The sequence below is a fragment of the Hevea brasiliensis genome, chromosome 9 (assembly GCF_030052815.1).
Source record: "Hevea brasiliensis isolate MT/VB/25A 57/8 chromosome 9, ASM3005281v1, whole genome shotgun sequence".
Lineage (NCBI taxonomy): Eukaryota > Viridiplantae > Streptophyta > Magnoliopsida > Malpighiales > Euphorbiaceae > Hevea > Hevea brasiliensis.
In genome coordinates this window covers 7,886,144-7,902,682 of record NC_079501.1, presented here as the reverse complement: position 1 = coordinate 7,902,682, position 16,539 = coordinate 7,886,144, and the positions used below count along the sequence as shown (strand labels likewise).

At 35.0% G+C, this 16,539-nt stretch overlaps 4 protein-coding genes across 6 annotated transcripts; 1 reads left to right on the top strand and 3 right to left on the bottom strand.

Moving 5' to 3' along the window:
* Positions 1-191: 191 nt before the first annotated feature.
* On the bottom strand, positions 192-3,395 carry LOC110658769 (auxin-binding protein T85). The gene is made up of 5 exons (XM_021816510.2): positions 3,187-3,395; positions 2,983-3,089; positions 2,534-2,737; positions 1,758-1,825; positions 192-465 (listed from the first exon to the last, which is right to left on the bottom strand). The coding sequence occupies exons 1-5, from the start codon at positions 3,293-3,295 to the stop codon at positions 354-356; spliced, it is 600 nt and encodes a 199-aa protein (XP_021672202.2). The 5' UTR covers positions 3,296-3,395; the 3' UTR covers positions 192-353.
* A 146-nt stretch (positions 3,396-3,541) lies between these two features.
* On the top strand, positions 3,542-7,857 carry LOC110658766 (transcription termination factor MTERF4, chloroplastic). 3 transcript variants are annotated; one of them, XM_058152691.1, is made up of 4 exons: positions 3,542-3,711; positions 4,454-6,136; positions 7,264-7,353; positions 7,628-7,857. In XM_058152691.1, exon 2 carries the CDS (start codon positions 4,473-4,475, stop codon positions 6,042-6,044), a length of 1,572 nt encoding a protein of 523 aa, XP_058008674.1. In that variant the 5' UTR covers positions 3,542-3,711; positions 4,454-4,472; the 3' UTR covers positions 6,045-6,136; positions 7,264-7,353; positions 7,628-7,857. The 3 variants fall into 3 exon arrangements, with proteins under 3 accessions (XP_058008674.1, XP_058008673.1, XP_021672197.2); XM_058152690.1 differs by lacking the exon at positions 7,264-7,353 and having other exon boundaries at positions 3,542-3,659; XM_021816505.2 differs by lacking the exon at positions 7,264-7,353.
* A 403-nt stretch (positions 7,858-8,260) lies between these two features.
* Positions 8,261-9,818, bottom strand: LOC110658768 (protein RESISTANCE TO PHYTOPHTHORA 1, chloroplastic). The gene is made up of 4 exons (XM_021816509.2): positions 9,403-9,818; positions 9,102-9,312; positions 8,767-8,936; positions 8,261-8,671 (listed from the first exon to the last, which is right to left on the bottom strand). The coding sequence occupies exons 1-4, from the start codon at positions 9,658-9,660 to the stop codon at positions 8,645-8,647; spliced, it is 666 nt and encodes a 221-aa protein (XP_021672201.2). The 5' UTR covers positions 9,661-9,818; the 3' UTR covers positions 8,261-8,644.
* Positions 9,819-10,280: 462 nt separating this feature from the next.
* LOC110658770 (methyl-CpG-binding domain-containing protein 4-like) lies at positions 10,281-13,244 on the bottom strand. Its single transcript, XM_058152692.1, has 2 exons — positions 13,155-13,244; positions 10,281-11,057 (listed from the first exon to the last, which is right to left on the bottom strand). The coding sequence occupies exons 1-2, from the start codon at positions 13,218-13,220 to the stop codon at positions 10,557-10,559; spliced, it is 567 nt and encodes a 188-aa protein (XP_058008675.1). The 5' UTR covers positions 13,221-13,244; the 3' UTR covers positions 10,281-10,556.
* Between the last annotated feature and the right edge of the window lie 3,295 nt (positions 13,245-16,539).

Sequence of the window (16,539 nt, the reverse complement as noted above, 5' to 3'; positions counted from 1 at the left end):
ATGCTTACTTGGAATCATAGGCCCACTGGCCACTCCATATGGGCGACCATATTAGGAAGCCAATTGCAACCTTCTTATTCCTTTTTCCCAGTTCTTGTCTTGCCTGCCGATAAGAACTTGCCATTTCTCAGAGTTCCAAGAGCTAAGTTGAAACTTAAATTAGTACCACATGAATTTGGAAGCAGTAGAACTTAGAAACAAAATATGTAAGTTTCTCAGCTTATGTTATTTTACAAGTACAAAACAGCCTCATACGATCTTTTTGGTGAGAAAACTTTCATATCAAGTATTTACTAATCCACAACAGAAAATATCAGACTCGTGTAAGCGATACACACAGATATAGCTTGTTATTAAAGCTCGTCTTTTGGAGGTGCTTGAACTTGTAGGCACTGTTCGTCCCAAAAGATGGGAAACCTCAATTTTGCTGCAGTATGGGGCATGAACCAGTCATCATATATGAACCTGAAAAAAATAATAAGAAAGGCTGAGAGATAGAAAGGATGTGCATTTCAAGATTACATAAACAAGGGAGTGCACCGGCTTTCTGCATTAGAAGCTTTGGAAAGGGTTTATACTTTGCATGTATACAGTATCCTCATTGCACTACAAATATGTTGTTTCATCATGTAAGCAAGAATTTTTACATTAGCATTTATACTAAAATGGGTATTAGTGCACAAAACCAACACCTAACAAACTGGCAAAAAAAAGGATACCTGATTCTGGTGATAAATAGTTGAAGAAAATAGTGAAAATGAGTACCAAGCTTCATATATAAGAAAAATTGTCATGTAGCCTCCATTATATGTGGCAAACACATTGTACGGCGCAAAAAGCATCACAACATGGGTATACATTCACACTTCTATTATCAAAGCTGTTGTTTTGAAAGCGTTGCATATATAAAATGATAACACGAAGAAACTATGCCTGAAACCTGTAGCCAAAGAAAAATATTTTTCTGGGCTATATGATGGAAGGAGCAGCATTAATTTAAAACGCTATCTTCCTCGAAAGGGAGGAGTTGCCAAGGTGGAGCTTACAATGGCAGTTGAGCTTCAGCTTATCAGGTGAACTTTCTATCTTAAGTCATCAGTCCATATTTTCAGAATGGATCTGTTAGGGTTTTAGAAACCCTAACAGAGAATTGCAGAAGGAAATAGAAGAATAGATGGAAGATTAGGAAAGCAAGAATGAAAATTGATTAGAAAGAGAAAGAATATATTGTTCTTGACAATTTTGCTATGGAATTGCAAGATTACATTACTGAGTTTATAGCAGACTCAGTAACTGCTAGTAACCTACCAACTTCTAGCTACTGTCAGTAGCTCTATTACAACCTTAACTACTTTCAACAACATGCAACCCAACTCTTCCTCATTCAGTTAACAACTGCTACCTCAGTTACTATTATTTACACGCTTACCACTCACCCTTTAACTGCTATCCTTTCTCATCACTACTCTCTAACTCATTTATTCTTTATTCCTTCTATACTTCCTCCTTTGATATGTGAGAGGATCTCATCTTTTTGAAATATTAAAACGAATGGTTTGTCCTCTCCCATAACTGTGGAGATAAATTTTGAAAGGTACCATGATGTAGGATCCGCCAAAGACAAATAAGAAAGGCTAAAGTTAAAGGAAGCACTGATATATTAAAAGAGAAGGGCGAACCAAAGTTATTGAAAAATGGCAATACTAATAAGTCTATGTTATAAAGCCTATGAGGACAGAAGAGGAGTTACTACATACATTTTGACTGGTGGACGAGATATTATGACAAGCACTTGCAAATCCTCATGTTCATTTATATTCCAGACCTGAAATATGATTACAAAACAAAGCAACAGAGAATGACTAAACAGCAACTTCACATCACTATTTTATGAGGTGAAAAGTAATAACAAAAGGACATAATTACAGTATGTCGAAAAGTAGACAAAAAGCAAGGACTTTGCGAACTATAATTGCATCTTCATTTAAATTACAGTAACATAAGCAGTAAAGTACAATGAAAAATGATAATCTTATTTGCATATCGTAACGTCCCCTTTTCAGTTTAAAAATGCCACCCTGCCAACTACTTATTCAAATTAAGCTCTTGCAATTGACAAACTGAATCTGTGAGGTGCCCTTTGGGCTTCTAATGGACATCAGATATCTATATGTTTAAAGACCATCATCCAGTTACCCATGTTTGGCTGCTCCATGAGATATACAAAACCTTTAGCAATTGAGGTTCATTTTAGCCCATCTCTTGGAGTATGAGGATCAGTTTCACCAACCACAATAGTTATAAAATGATGTATCATCTAAAAAATTGGTAGACAAAAATAACAAAGAATTCAAGTTGCAGTAACAGCAGCAAGTCAGCCACAATAATACTAACTACAATATCATCCAACAACAAAAGGACGGGACTAGTACTGAGTTTTTCATGTTAATACACCTACACTGCACATTCTTAAAATACCAATAGCAACGAAGTTCAAATCCCATCCAAAAACAATTACACTAGAAATGTTTACCTGGTGAGCATCGTTCACAGGGATATGAAATGTACTATTGGGAAAGATGAAGTATTCTTGTGGCTTTCCAGGATGCTTCTGATGTGAACTTGAGGCAAGATAGAGAGTGCCACTTCCTTTTAGGACAATAAAAACTTCTTCACATGAGTGTCTGTGGATTGGCGTGCATGACCCTGGAGAAAACGTTTGAAGCCATACCTCCACCTGTAAATCCGGAAAACGTTTAACCAATTCCATTTCAAAACAGATTAATTTTGTACAGATGTCCAATTTCAGAACAGGATGTTCATTCCACCATTAAATTTAAAAAATAAAATAAAAATAAAAATAAAAAATGGAAACAGTATCAAATTAGAAGTCTAAACTTGGTCCCAACCCTAAATTGGGCATTTAACAATTTAATAGCCTAAAGGTTATAGTAAATTTTTAGATAAATTGCATATGCATACCTCTTTCATCCCATGCAAGACAGAGCCAGCAACGGTAATATGGGACAAGCCTCGAATTCCATGATCATCCTGAGGAAGCTCACTAATATTCCTCACAAGTGGCAACCCTATATTAGAAAAAACATCCCCAAACACGAATCAACACAATCAACCCTCTAATATCTGCACATAAATTTGTTGAGCAATACGTAAGAGAAAACTCACCCTTGATTGAGCACTGCGAAGCTTTGGCTTTTGCAGAGAATACGTGCAAACTGAGAAAGAAGAAACCCAAGAAATGCCAGTGCCAAGCCATTTTTCTCGATGCTTCCATGCTCGGTCACTGTATTTTCAACGCCCAGTATCACTCTGGCTTCTTGCGAGCCAAAAAGCCAAAGAGACTTGCTTGCTTCCTATGCCAGAGCGAAAACTGTGGACATAATAATATATAAGCCTGTTTGGGCTTTCTTGTTGGATCCTATAATGAGCTATGAGCTTTTAAAGGAATGGGCCATAGGGAAAATTGGCACGACCCACAGGGCTAGTTTGCGAAAAAAGGTCATAAAATAAAACTAGTGAAAAGAAAGGAAGCCATTGGTGAATGGTGAGCAAAACGTTACCCTTCTCTCTGAACTCGAAGCTTTGCCTCTGGCTACAGCCTACAGGCATCCCTCATTGCGAACTAGTTTCGCTTTCAGGTCATTGATCTTTATTTTCTTCCTCTTATTCTTTTAATTGGAAAATTTAAAGGTTATCTTCTGTTGCTATCTGCTAATTCAATAACTATTACGAGAATTTATGCCTTTCGGTTTTTTTTTTTTTTCCTTTTTAATTGTTGTGCCTGTGAAGAAGAAAAGACAAACTGAACGCACTTAAATTTTAGTGTTTTGTTTTCACATTTTCTATATCTTATATTTCCTTTAATTGGCTGCTAGAGTGAGAGGTTATGCTTCTTTTTAGTTCCTGAGAAAGTGCAGGAAAGTAACAGAAATTGAAGTTCCGTTTTAATCTTACAGAACGTTCGTGTTGGTAACTCAGTTTAGGGTTTATGGAAAGTGAATATGGGTTTTGAGTATATATATATAGCTTTTAGTATCTATTGCTTTATACACTTATGGTCTGTGTTATCCTGCATCATTTCTGCTTTTTCATACAATGTGATTGCAATGCTGATGCTTGAAGGCTTGATTCAAGTAAAGGAAAATTGATTGTGTCAGTGAATTTATAAATATTTTATGTGTTTATTGTGTCAATACCAGCCAAAACTGGCATATGTTGTGTAGTATGATCAGTTTAGGCAAAAACTATAACAGGAACTACTAATCAATCTCAGCAAGGTTGCTGTTCTGTTGTAAACTACGATAGTTTTTTTTTTTTAAAAAAAAAAAAGAACAGAGCTTAAATTTGGAATTTTGTTTTAATAGTTTATATTATATAGAGAGAAGCATCAGTTTACGTATAATAATTGTCCATCTTGCATCTCTTTGTTCAGATTTTTCAACAAAGATATAATGAAGATTGGAAGCTGTGGTGGCATTACTAGACCCAGTTTTTTGCTTGTACATGCAGATTTGCCCATTTTTGCATATCATAAACTGCAGTTGAAACCAGTGCCACCTCTTGGGATTCCTATTGACTACATGAAGGGGATTGGCTTAATTACAAAATTTCGGTGTTCTGTTGCTGAGAGAACATTCACATTTAGCTCTGAGGATTCATTTGCATCCAAGATAAACAATGTTCGTTTGGGTCAGAAGAAAGGACGTTCCTCCTCACTTTATACTCATCCTAGTTTGCTAGACATGAAAAACATGAAGGTAGCAAATCGTGCCAGGGTTTATGACTTACTGAGAAGTATTGGCATTGTCCCTGATGAACTTGATGGGTTGGAACTTCCTGTGACAGTTGATGTTATGAGGGAACGTGTGGATTTCCTTCACCAATTAGGTCTTGCAATTGAAGACATTAACAACTATCCTCTTGTTCTTGGTTGCAGTGTCAAAAAGAACATGATTCCTGTTCTTGACTATCTTGGCAAATTGGGTGTTAGGAAATCTTCCTTCACAGATTTCTTAAGAAGATACCCACAAGTCCTTCATGCTAGCGTTGTTGTAGACCTTGCTCCAGTGGTCAAATATCTTCAAGGAATGGATATCAAGCCAAATGATATTCCTCGGGTGCTTGAGAGATACCCAGAAGTTCTGGGATTCAAGCTTGAAGGGACCATGAGCACATCAGTGGCTTATCTGGTTGGAATTGGGGTGGCAAGGAGAGAAATTGGAGGTGTTTTAACCAGATACCCAGAGATATTGGGGATGCGAGTAGGCCGTGTAATCAAGCCTTTTGTGGAGTATCTTGAGAGTTTGGGTATACCAAGACTAGCTGTAGCTAGATTGATAGAGAAGCGGCCACACATCCTTGGTTTTGGATTAGAGGAATTGATTAAACCAAACGTTGAAGCCCTTCTAGAGATTAATGTAAGGAAAACCTCAGTTCCTTCTGTGGTAGCACAATATCCTGAGATTATTGGAATTGACCTGAAGGCAAAGCTTCTCAGCCAACAAAGTTTGCTTCATTCAGTCATTGAATTGGGTCCCGAGGATTTTGCTAGAGTTGTGGAGAAGATGCCGCAAGTTGTCAGCCTTAGTAGAGTTCCTATATTGAAGCATGTGGACTTCCTTAAGGATTGTGGGTTTTCCTTGCAACAAGTGGGGGAAATGGTTGTGGGATGTCCTCAAGTGCTTGCTTTGAATATTGATGTCATGAAACTTAGCTTTGATTACTTTAAAATGGAGATGGAAAGACCTTTGGATGATTTGGTTACTTTCCCAGCATTCTTTACATATGGTCTCGAGTCTACTATAAAGCCAAGGCATAAAAGGATTGTGAAGAAGGGGCTGAAATGTTCACTTTCATGGCTTCTTAATTGTTCTGATGAGAAGTTTGAAGAAAGAATGGACTATGAGACCATTGACATGGAGGAGATGGAAATGCCATCATTTGACATGAATACTTTTATGGAGCCGAGGAGTGATGGGTCTGATTTTGACTATGATGAGGACAGTGAAGATGCGCGTGTATAGAACAATGAATCAACTTTTGGCAATGGTCTGCCATGGAGAATCTTGGCTTTGTGAAAATGGCTCTTCATGTGAAGTAGTTGTTAACTTTAGAGGTAAGTTCTTCTTGTTGAAGCATTTTGTCGATATATCTCAAATTAAGCAATGTTAACTAACTAATAAGAAGGTTAATTCCTAGGCTAGTGGCAGCGCCTGAGGAATCAGTCCATGGGATGATTAGGGAGATTTGGCTTGGTGGGCTTAGGATGGGGCCCATGAAGGGGAAGGTTTTGGACTTCCCTCTTGACCTCATAGTGGAGTTGTGAATTAGGCCTAAAGGGTGATAAAAAGACAAATTTCAATATCTGCTAGATCTTGACACATGGCACACCATCAATGGTCCTAAAGCCCCTACACCTACACTATAAATAGCTTTATTTATGACATTTAAGATATTCCTTGAACGCATCAATCAGATCATGACATCCTTGCAAACATTCCTTCATCATTACTTTACCTAATAACCCCCAATCTGTCATGTACACCAAGTCCACTGGGTGTGCCCATCGTTCCTCCCACGCCTCTCACTGCTTCATCTCTCTCTAAGGCATCCCAAGTAAGACTAACCCTCTCCTCCCATTTCCCTTAACTACCCTAAGAACCCCTGCATCTACACATTTTAAAGTGCACGAGGATTTATACTTTTGTATTTTCATGCAGAATGACTTAGAATCTGGTGCTTCAAAACATTTTTGCTTCTATATATATACTTTTCTTCCATTGCCTTGCAATTATATTTGATTTCAAATGGAAGGACCTTATTTATTTGCCACACGGAGTGTGCATGAACCATCTTGATTTTATTGATCTGGTTGATCTTAGAGTTAATCTAATGGAAAACAAATATGCATAATGGCTTGTCACTGTATTTCATTATCAGAAATAGTATAAATGTTCTGTCCATGAATCATGAGGAGGATAAGAAAGGGAAAAGAGTGGTGGCTACTAGAATAGTAATTGTGATGAACATGATTTACGTAAGCATAGTAGTTTCTTGTGAATATTTGAAATCTGCATAAAAGAACTTAATATGTAAGGTCGAGGATAAACAGTTTGACAGTGTGAAAGCAAACAGATTTCTAAGTGAATTATTATTTGAAGGTGGAATCATAATCTTTCAATTTGAAGACAAAATGTGCAAAATGCAAATAGATCTATTTCTTGACTCACTTTCTCCATGTAGGAATTATGAAGCATTGTTTCATGGGAAGTTATTTGAGCAACTAAAGATATTGGATCTAATAAACCAAATATTCTACAATGAACATCAAAGGTAGGCTAGGACAAGTAATGCTGTTTGTGTATTGTAATTCATGGTGTTTCAATAACAGACAAAAGTTCAGGAGAATATAACAAGTTTACTTAACCTTGGCATATATTTTAGAGTTGTAGTTAGTAGGATCTCTCTGGGTCACACTTAATTTAACCTAAATTGTGGGCATCTGGATTTGTATGAGGTTCTGCTGTTGCATTCTTATGTTGTTTTACCTGTACATTGTGTTTTTATCACTGTTGATTATTAACATGATTGGGACTACTTCTTACAGCTGGTCTTTGGTGGAATGAACATTGAGAGTACATGCGCTGCTTTTGGTGGGCATTCAGGTTTTGTAAGTAGATGTGAAGCAATTGAGATAGGCACAATAACATTAATCCAAGATGTTTCCCTCTTTTCTGTATTAATATCATTTTCCTCCATGAACGCTTGGTTCCCCTATGTAAAGAAAAGAAGCATTTTTCCAACTTGTAATCCAAAATTTTGAAGATTCCTTTACTATTGTTGGCCTTTATGCCATGTTGGTGTGCTTTATTTAGTGGAATCAGTTCGTAGGGATGCTTTCATAACTTCAACTTTGGTTCGTTTCTTGCTCTCTCTTTTTTTTTTTTTTTTTATCGTGCACACTCTGCTAGTTCAGTTCATGGGATCTTAAAATTGTTCCAGTAAAATTTGTTGCGAGTCCCGAAGAATAATCAGGAAGGTAACTAGTGAAGTACAAAAACTAAGCCATTTGAGAATATAATACACAAAAGGGTGTTCCACCACCACCTCCACTGCCATGCACATCTGCTAGCTAGTAGGAAGCAGCAGCAGCAGCATCACCCACTGCCACATGATTCCCACAGAGCCACATGATTTTATTTTTAAGGCATTCCATAACTTTCTTTAGCTACAAAAAAAGTAAAAAGAAAACCAAAGACAAAATAATCATTAATCAGCAAACAGTTTGCCATTCACGAGCCAGTGACCTCTAAAAGCATATTTTGACGATTTCAAACTGTCTTCTTAATTAAGGACAGTGAACCTCATATCCTGCACATGTGATCCTCCCCAGTATATCAATTTCCAATACCTCAAAACAAGAATGAGAACCAGACCCCTACGTATGATCAATCAACATATAAAATAGAAAATTGTCGCTGTCTTTGGTAACAACAGGCAAAGGCAATCATGTTGTTGGCTCTAACGTGTTGCAGTTCTGGGTTTCAAGAAATGTTTTATCCGAGTACTGCAACAAAGTCCCTTGATCCAATCAAAGCAAAGCCTGAAATTAATGAGTTTGTTCTTACTCTTTTCTCTGTAGCCATCCAAACTGCATGCAGGAGCATAAATTCCAATGTGATTTATTAAATTCCCAAAAAAATAAAACCAACATTGAACTAAATGTTCTTCAAGTGACAAGCATACCTTCCATGCATACATTCCAAAGAAAGCTAGTGTATCTGCAGACCATACAACGGCAAAAGACTTCCAAAAGAAAGGGATTATGACATTGAGTAAAGGGATGAGAAGAAACAGATAGTTAAGAGCTTCTTTCTCATTTTTTGAGCAATCTCTAGCGCGTAAAGAAGGAATTGCTGCAAAGAATAAATATTAGATTAGTAATTCGGCCATATACAATAATACCAAATAACAGAATATAACGCCTAATTACAGAATATAACGCCTAATTACCAAACAAAACTTAATCCCAAGTTTACCAAACAAAGCCTGCAGTAGAACAAGGGAAAAGCATGACTTACTAAACATCCAAATGGACCACATCCCCATCAATCTCCATACGTCTGGCTCGTTGGACGGAAATATGAGATTGAAAGAAAGTGCTCCACCTAACAGCATGGAGACATACCCTTGAACCTCAAACACTGTATACAAGGCAGTTCCTGGTGCTGCTGGATTCTTGGTGGCTGTGGAAGCTCTTGGTGCGAAGGTTGCTGCAGTCTTTTGAACCGCCTGTTTATGCAAATGAAATACAATTAAGGTGAGATGGGCTTTGTCAAAATCAGTAAAAAAAAAAAATTGCAATTCCAAGTTCCAACCAACCTTTTTGAGGTCTTTGTCGAGCGCAGGGGCAGAGGCCTTGCTTGTTTCATTATTTGGTTCTTCTAGTTTTAGCTCTTGCTCGGATTCCTCCACTGTGGTCTGTGTATCCACTTCATTCGCTTTGGCACTTATTTTCAATTTCTTGGTGGATAACAACTGGGTATTGCAAAAACTATGTCTATATACGAGTCTCGTGGGTGTCAATGGTACCTTTGAAATGTAGTAGTTGCAGAGCGAGGATGAGATCAGTGAGTTCATGTTGTCCAGAAGAAGTTTGTCGCCTGCTAGAGAGACGACTGGCGGACGAGAGCTAATTCTGAGATAATGTAACGCATGGCTAACTTTGAATATTCAAACGCTGCCGTTTCATAGCCTTCAATGTTGTGCTTCCAATATTATTTTAAATAGTTTTTAGAAAAATGATTTTAACTGTACTAAAATTATTTAGTTAAAATATATTTAATTTAACTTAATTTTAGCTAATATAATTAAAATAATTTTTTTTTATTAATAATAGTTTAAACAATAATACCAATGACAACTTTGTTCTTTGGGATTATTTACTAGAGCTTAAAAACAAACCTTCAAAAAAGTTCGTAGCTTATTTTGGGTTAGAATTCATTTTGGCTATTACATATCAAAATCTTTTTATATTTCAATAAATCAATATAAAATGAAAAAGTCCCTTTTTAATTTTATTTATAAATTTGAAAATTTTTATTAAAAGAAAATACGCGATTAATTTTATAGTAATCATTTATGCATTGCCCACATTGAAAACTTGTGGTATAAAACACCATGAAGAAATGCAATTTGCCTTCACAGTTCACACCCCTCTCTCCCCTCTCGGCAGGGGAAAAAAAAAACCCCAAATAAACTTTGCTGGAATTCAGTTTTTGGGATTGCATTGCCAAATTTCAATGGGCTTTGTTTGGCATTGCGTTACTCCAAGCGATCAATAAAGAGCCAGCAACCTAATCGGAAAATAAATAGGATTCTCGCAACTACGCAATTGTTCTGCCATCATCTGCAAAATGTATTGGCCCCAAAAAATCCCTCCCATGCAGCGAAATGAACAAAAAAACCCCCATCACACCAACCTTGTAGAGATACAACACCCAATAACAAGTTACTTAGAGACACAGCATACCAGCTCAAGCTGCATCATTTAATGCCTTACTTTTTCTATAACCGCTACCACTAGCATTAACCTTCTTTCCATCTTCAGGTATAGTGTCTTCCATTACCTTTGGAGAAGTGAAATTGAAGTCCTCAATAGAAACATCTTTGTATTTTGGATTTGCTTCTAAAAATGCTGCAATTTCATTTTTCGTTCTTAGTTTCTTACCTGTGGGAGTGATATAGTAAGCATCCATTTTGGAGAAATCCCGTCTTAGCACCAAGCTCCTCTTAAAACCTTTTGGGGTCTTTGGGATGCCAGGCCTGTCAATCACCCAAGTTCGAGTTGCGTTGCAATCGATGTCAGCAGCATCCTTGCAAGTTACCCCAGGTTTTCTGTCACAAACAAAGGGATTCTCCAAGATTTTGCTTCTGATTTCCTCGTATTCTTCTTGAGTTGCAATTACCCTCCATTTTAAGCATGTTTCACATTGTGCAGCATAAGTATCAATTGACCACACTGCCCCCCGTGAATTCTGTAATCACAATTATAAAAAGATAATTTACTAACTCCTCTCTTCTAGATTTCCCTTATGTCTCAAAAATCAATGGGAAGGCAACAACATAATAACAATGATTGAGGCAAAAGAATTGGCTACTATTTATGCAGGTTCAAGTTCATATTCAACAGAACAGCAAATGTTGGATTTAAAGGAATAACAATGAATCTCTATGATGGATGGCCACTTCTATGAATCCAAACTTGTTCACATTCACTAATATGAGTCAAGGATGTTATGGAACTGTTAAAGTGATCGCAAAAGAGAGATTTTTGTGGGTTTTTAATTTTAATAGCACTAGACAAGAAATGACCATAGAAGCACGGTCCTGGTATATTGCTAATCAAATTTCAGTTCTAAAAGGTGAAGACTTGAAGATCATTAAACCTACAGCTTGAAAAATGTCTATTTAAGTGAATAACTATGGCACGCCCCAATGGAGCACATAACTATGAATGATGTCAACCATCAGGCAAGTTCTAGTGGAGTCCCAATCAACAAGGAGAAGGCCCTGTAAAATGACAGCAGATTGCCTTTTGTAAAGTTATGTGGAAACTGACTTTAACAATGAACTTTCCGACAATGTTCTGATTGAAAAAGAACCTCAAACACATTCTCTCTTTCTCTGTATCTTAAGAAGAAGAATATGACAGTGATGATGGAAGAACAGATTATAGTAAGACTATGTTCCTAAAAAGACTCGAGTTTTATCATCCTTCTGATTGGAGAAATGTTCAAACAGAAGACCCTCAGGTTGAAATCAGGCGCCTTTTACAAAAAGAATATGTTTTATTCTAATCTAAAAAAGGTATTTGTGTGTTGATTGGATTGAAATCTTATGCATTAAGGAAGGCCTATTTCTGGTGATTGTACAAGCATGTGGATTGTGGAGTAAAATTCTGAAACTAACAGACTATGTTGGACTGAGGATAGAAAATTTCATAAAGGTTTGATAGATGGCATCCTAGAGGTCCTCTTCTCATGGACTACAACTTTGACATCAACAATGAGACAAACCTTCTTCAAGTTGAAGCAGTCCTCTTACCAGTTAAACGGTTTGAGTATGGTCTCCTACCAGATTTAATGACTTGGTAGGGTTAATAGAACAGATGAACTTGCTTGGACTATCATAAGTATTGAAAAACTCTCAAATATAAGTGCTAGGAATACTATTAATTTGTAAGTTACTGTAGAATACTCAGGAAGCTCATTTAGTTTATTTTATTAGTCCAAGGGAATAGTTCCAGCTTTCTTTTATTTATTTTTTGGCAGTTAACATTCACCCTTTTGATTCACAGTTAGCCCCCAGCTCATATTCTTTCCTGGTTACAAGTACAACCATACTTCAGCAAAAGCAATCTTGAAAATATTTTCAGTTGATCATGATAAATTGATAAGCATCTGCTCAAAGTTTAGCACTTCCTAGACCAGAAAGAAGGGGGAAAGACTGCACCAAGAAGAATGCATTCTATGAAGCCAAAGGCTAAGAAATTTCGCAGGTCCACAATTATCCCAAGATAAAACGCATATGGAAATAGATAGCAAGCTCTGGAGCAGGAATTAATCCAAGAAATAAATTAGCAGATATAATCGTATCCTGTTCAAATAAAACGAATCAACCTATATAGTGTTAATATCTTTTGACATTGGTTTCACCCATTGAATGGTGCGCATTAACAACCTAAACAAATTCATGGGAGCTGAGCTAAGGCACATTGGTATTAATTAGCGTACATCTACTCTTTTAATCATTTTATCAAACACCCACTGACCACTAACTCCTTTGAATCCCAACAAAGTATTTTGGATCTAAACTTCATATACATCACCACCGATGATAAAAACGATACAACCAAACAACCAGCAATAGTATAAAATAGCGAACGCATCAAGAATCCAGTGTTTGGCAGCAAGAAAATCGAAGAAATAAAATAATAAAACAACGGCTTAAAATCTAGAAAGTTCGATTCAATTCTTTTCCCTACAAATAATTTCTCGGAAAGCAAATGGGATTTTCTAGTCCGATAATATAAAATCACAGATGAAAGGGGAATTTAATAAAAAAAATCGTACCTTCGACGCCGTTTTAGGGCTTTCACTGTTGTCGTCTTTCGTTGCCATTCCTCTCTCCCTTTTCATTATTTTAAGATTAATTTTGGAGTCTTTGAGACTTTGACTAATTTTTAAAGTTTTCTTTAAGCTGAAAATGCGGGCGCAAGGGTAATCATAAAATCAATCGTTAAAGCACGCTATCAGGTCACTGACGCAGCCAAACTTCGACACGTGGAATGCCTTTCACCTCCAGGTCGGTCCCAACGAGGCTGCGAGGTCTCCGCGTGCTGCGAACGTGTCAGTGGTTTTTTGTAAGGCAAACGAGTTGGAACGGTTGGAAGTGGAATCAATGGGACCCATAGATAGAGGAGAAAAATGTGGGGTCGGGTGAACGGTCATTGGGGGTCGTCATGTGGGACCCTCTCAGATTCCCTGTTGGCTGTTTGCCGATTAAAGATAAGAACAAAAAATGAAAAATTACTAATTTTTTGATACTTAAAATCAGAAATTGAATGTCATTAAACTCTTTTTTGTTTTTTCTTTTACTGTTTTATCAATTAATTCTACCAAGCTTGTAATACAAGTCCCTCAGCTTTCTATTTTTTTCTTATTACTCCGAATTTTTTCTTATTGCAATGCCATTTTTTTAAGGGCAATGTTAAATTTTTTAAATGTTAAATTTTAATATTTTACCCCCCTTATTTAGAATAATTAGATATTAGACATGCGCGCCCCATATAATTTTTATTCACTTTTTTTTCTAGGGTTAATCACTTTTAATTGTTGTGTATTTTTTTTTAAATTAATTTTAAAAAAATACACACATGTAATACAGGAAAGACTTACTGTACACAGTTACACCTCTAAATAATTATTGACTGAAAAGTAGTTATATACACACTTATATACCACACACACATTACTTGAGTGATGTATGATCCAATATAAGAAGCAGATTACCACGAAAACACCTACCTATACATTTCATGTTATACCATTATAATGTTTTTGGAAATTTTAAAGTTAATAATATTATAAAAATTATTATAAAATATTTTTATTTTCTATCATTTTTATAATTATCTTTTCATTATTTTATTGACACGTGCAACGCACTCATTTATTTAAAACATAATAAATTTTTGATTCAAACATATTATTAATGATATATTGTCACCAATCATATTACATATGTTATCATCAATCATTTGTTATAACCTATACATGTATATGTTATTTTTTTGAAATTTGATATACTAAAATTCATAGATTTTTGTAGGAGTGGAAATATTTGAGCTCTTTTAGTTTTTTTTTTTTAAATTATTCCTTTTATTAACAGCAAAAGAAAGCTAAACAATTTGGAATGAAGAAGAATCCTTCAAATCCCCTGGAGTTATTGAAGTCCTTGCAAAGGAACAACAAGGTAATTATTATTATTATTATTGTTATTTTATTAAATGAGAGTTTAATTAATTGGATTATAAATAAATAAATAATTTTTTTTTCTCTATTGGCAGGACTAGAGAAACAAGGAATCTAACATGAAGATCTTTGGCTTGCCCCCATCAAAATTATCCAAAGCAATCCAATATTCAAGAATGCAGGATGAGGTAACTAAATTTTATACTGCCTTAAAAACCATTATCACTTGATTTATCAAATAATTTCTAATTAATTTAATATGATAATTTTGTTTATTTCCTTGTTAAAGCTAAAAGGCTTAAAGGTCAATTATACTCCGATACTTATTAGAAAAGATTAATAAATATTAATGGTTGAAAATATAAATATTATCCAACGGGGAAGCAAACCATTATTTTTTTCCAACTTTCCAACTTCCCCAACGGGGAAGCAAACCTTGTTTTTTATTATTTAATGTTTTAATTTTAACCCAATTTAGAAATTTAAATTTTATAATAATTTAATTTTATTTATTTATTTTTTACTTATTTTCATGTTTAAAAACTAAAAAAAAACACTTAATAAGTAAAAGAATTTAATTCTTTTTAATTTAAAAGTTTTTATTTTTTCTTATAAATAATTTGTGTGAGAATTGAATTAAATTTTTTTATTGCGAATATTTTTTTTCCAAATAAAACTTAGCCAAAATTATATGGAAATTTTGTTTTTCTTTCTTTAAAATAAATTATTTGCAAAAAAAAAATTAATTAAATTCTCACACAATCATATTTGATTTTTATCTGTTTTAAAATGATTTTTTTTTAAATTAAAAAGAATTGAATTCTTTCATTTTAAATATGAGATTGATAAAAAATAAATCAACTAAATTAAATTTTTAAAAAATTGTACATTTCAAATAGGAGAAAAGGGGAGAAAATGTAGATTTTGTCTGTGTAATATAAGGTAAATGCTTCATTATTGAATTATTAAGCAACAACTAACAAGTTTATAATATCTATATATGAGTGCATAAATATGGTTAATTTGTAATGCCATATGTTAAAGAAATAGAGATTTAATTTGTTTATATAAGTTCAACTTTTATCAGGTTTGGATGTATAAGGTGAAGCTATATATCTAGCTGTAAGCAAATCTGTAATAAAATGCCTAAAGGCCCTAAACAAGAAATCATAGCTCATTTGCATAAAACTAGCAATAAATATGGCAATATATCTCCTTAACATTATCTTTAGATGCAAAGAGAATCCATGAATACTTAATTCAGCACCACAAAATTAATTCACAATCTATCCATTCCTAATGCATACAATAAAGCATATTTTATAGGATTTTTCCAAAAATTTTAATTTAATATAATTTTATTTTATTAGATGAAGAAAAGATTTAACCATTGTTGTGAAAAACTCAAAGTAAGGCCCTAGACTAGAAAGAGACAAATTGGTTTCATGGACCATGGTTTGTTGAACCCCCACTCCCTATATAAACCCATCCTGACACTTGAGCACACTCACACCAGCCAGTGTAGTAGCGGCTGATAATTGCAGCAAAGGGGAGACCTTTGCTCAAAACTTTCCACCCTGCAATTCAAAAAAAAAAAAAATCCATCTCTATACGATCAATTCTCACTGTTTTTGCACATGGGTTGAAGGAAGCCATTCCATTTTCTATTCTTCAACGACCCTTTTAGGTGAAACAAAGCTATCTTTATTTTTCCTCATTTGGGTTCTCTTTTTCATTGCTGTTTTTATTTAAATTTTGGTTCTCAGTGGTTTTTTTTTCCCCTGGCTTTCTTAAGCCAATGTGATGGTTTCTTGTGGTTCTTTGTGCCATTGGGAAACAGGGTGTTTGCTGTGTTGTGTGTTGCTTGCGGTGCCGGTCTCTGCTGGTTTAGTTCACAAGTTGCAGGTAATGTGTTTGTTGTTGCAATTTTATTTATACGTTGATCTTTTAGGTCTCCTTTTTTAAAAAAAAAAAAAAAATTCAA

Excerpts from the sequence above, each read along its gene's own strand:
- LOC110658769 (XM_021816510.2), bottom strand. The coding sequence starts at position 3,295 with ATGGAAGCATCGAGAAAAATGGCTTGGCACTGGCATTTCTTGGGTTTC. Across the intron at positions 3,090-3,186 it reads TTCGCAGTGCTCAATCAAGG|GGTTGCCACTTGTGAGGAAT; the intron begins GTGAGTTTTCTC and ends TTTCTAATATAG. Across the intron at positions 1,826-2,533 it reads CTGTGAACGATGCTCACCAG|GTCTGGAATATAAATGAACA; the intron begins GTAAACATTTCT and ends ATCATATTTCAG.
- LOC110658766 (XM_058152690.1), top strand. The coding sequence starts at position 4,473 with ATGAAGATTGGAAGCTGTGGTGGCATTACTAGACCCAGTTTTTTGCTT.
- LOC110658768 (XM_021816509.2), bottom strand. The coding sequence starts at position 9,660 with ATGAACTCACTGATCTCATCCTCGCTCTGCAACTACTACATTTCAAAG. Across the intron at positions 9,313-9,402 it reads TCGACAAAGACCTCAAAAAG|GCGGTTCAAAAGACTGCAGC; the intron begins GTTGGTTGGAAC and ends TTGCATAAACAG. Across the intron at positions 8,937-9,101 it reads GTGGTCCATTTGGATGTTTA|CAATTCCTTCTTTACGCGCT; the intron begins GTAAGTCATGCT and ends TATTCTTTGCAG.
- LOC110658770 (XM_058152692.1), bottom strand. The coding sequence starts at position 13,220 with ATGAAAAGGGAGAGAGGAATGGCAACGAAAGACGACAACAGTGAAAGC. Across the intron at positions 11,058-13,154 it reads GCCCTAAAACGGCGTCGAAG|AATTCACGGGGGGCAGTGTG; the intron begins GTACGATTTTTT and ends TTGTGATTACAG.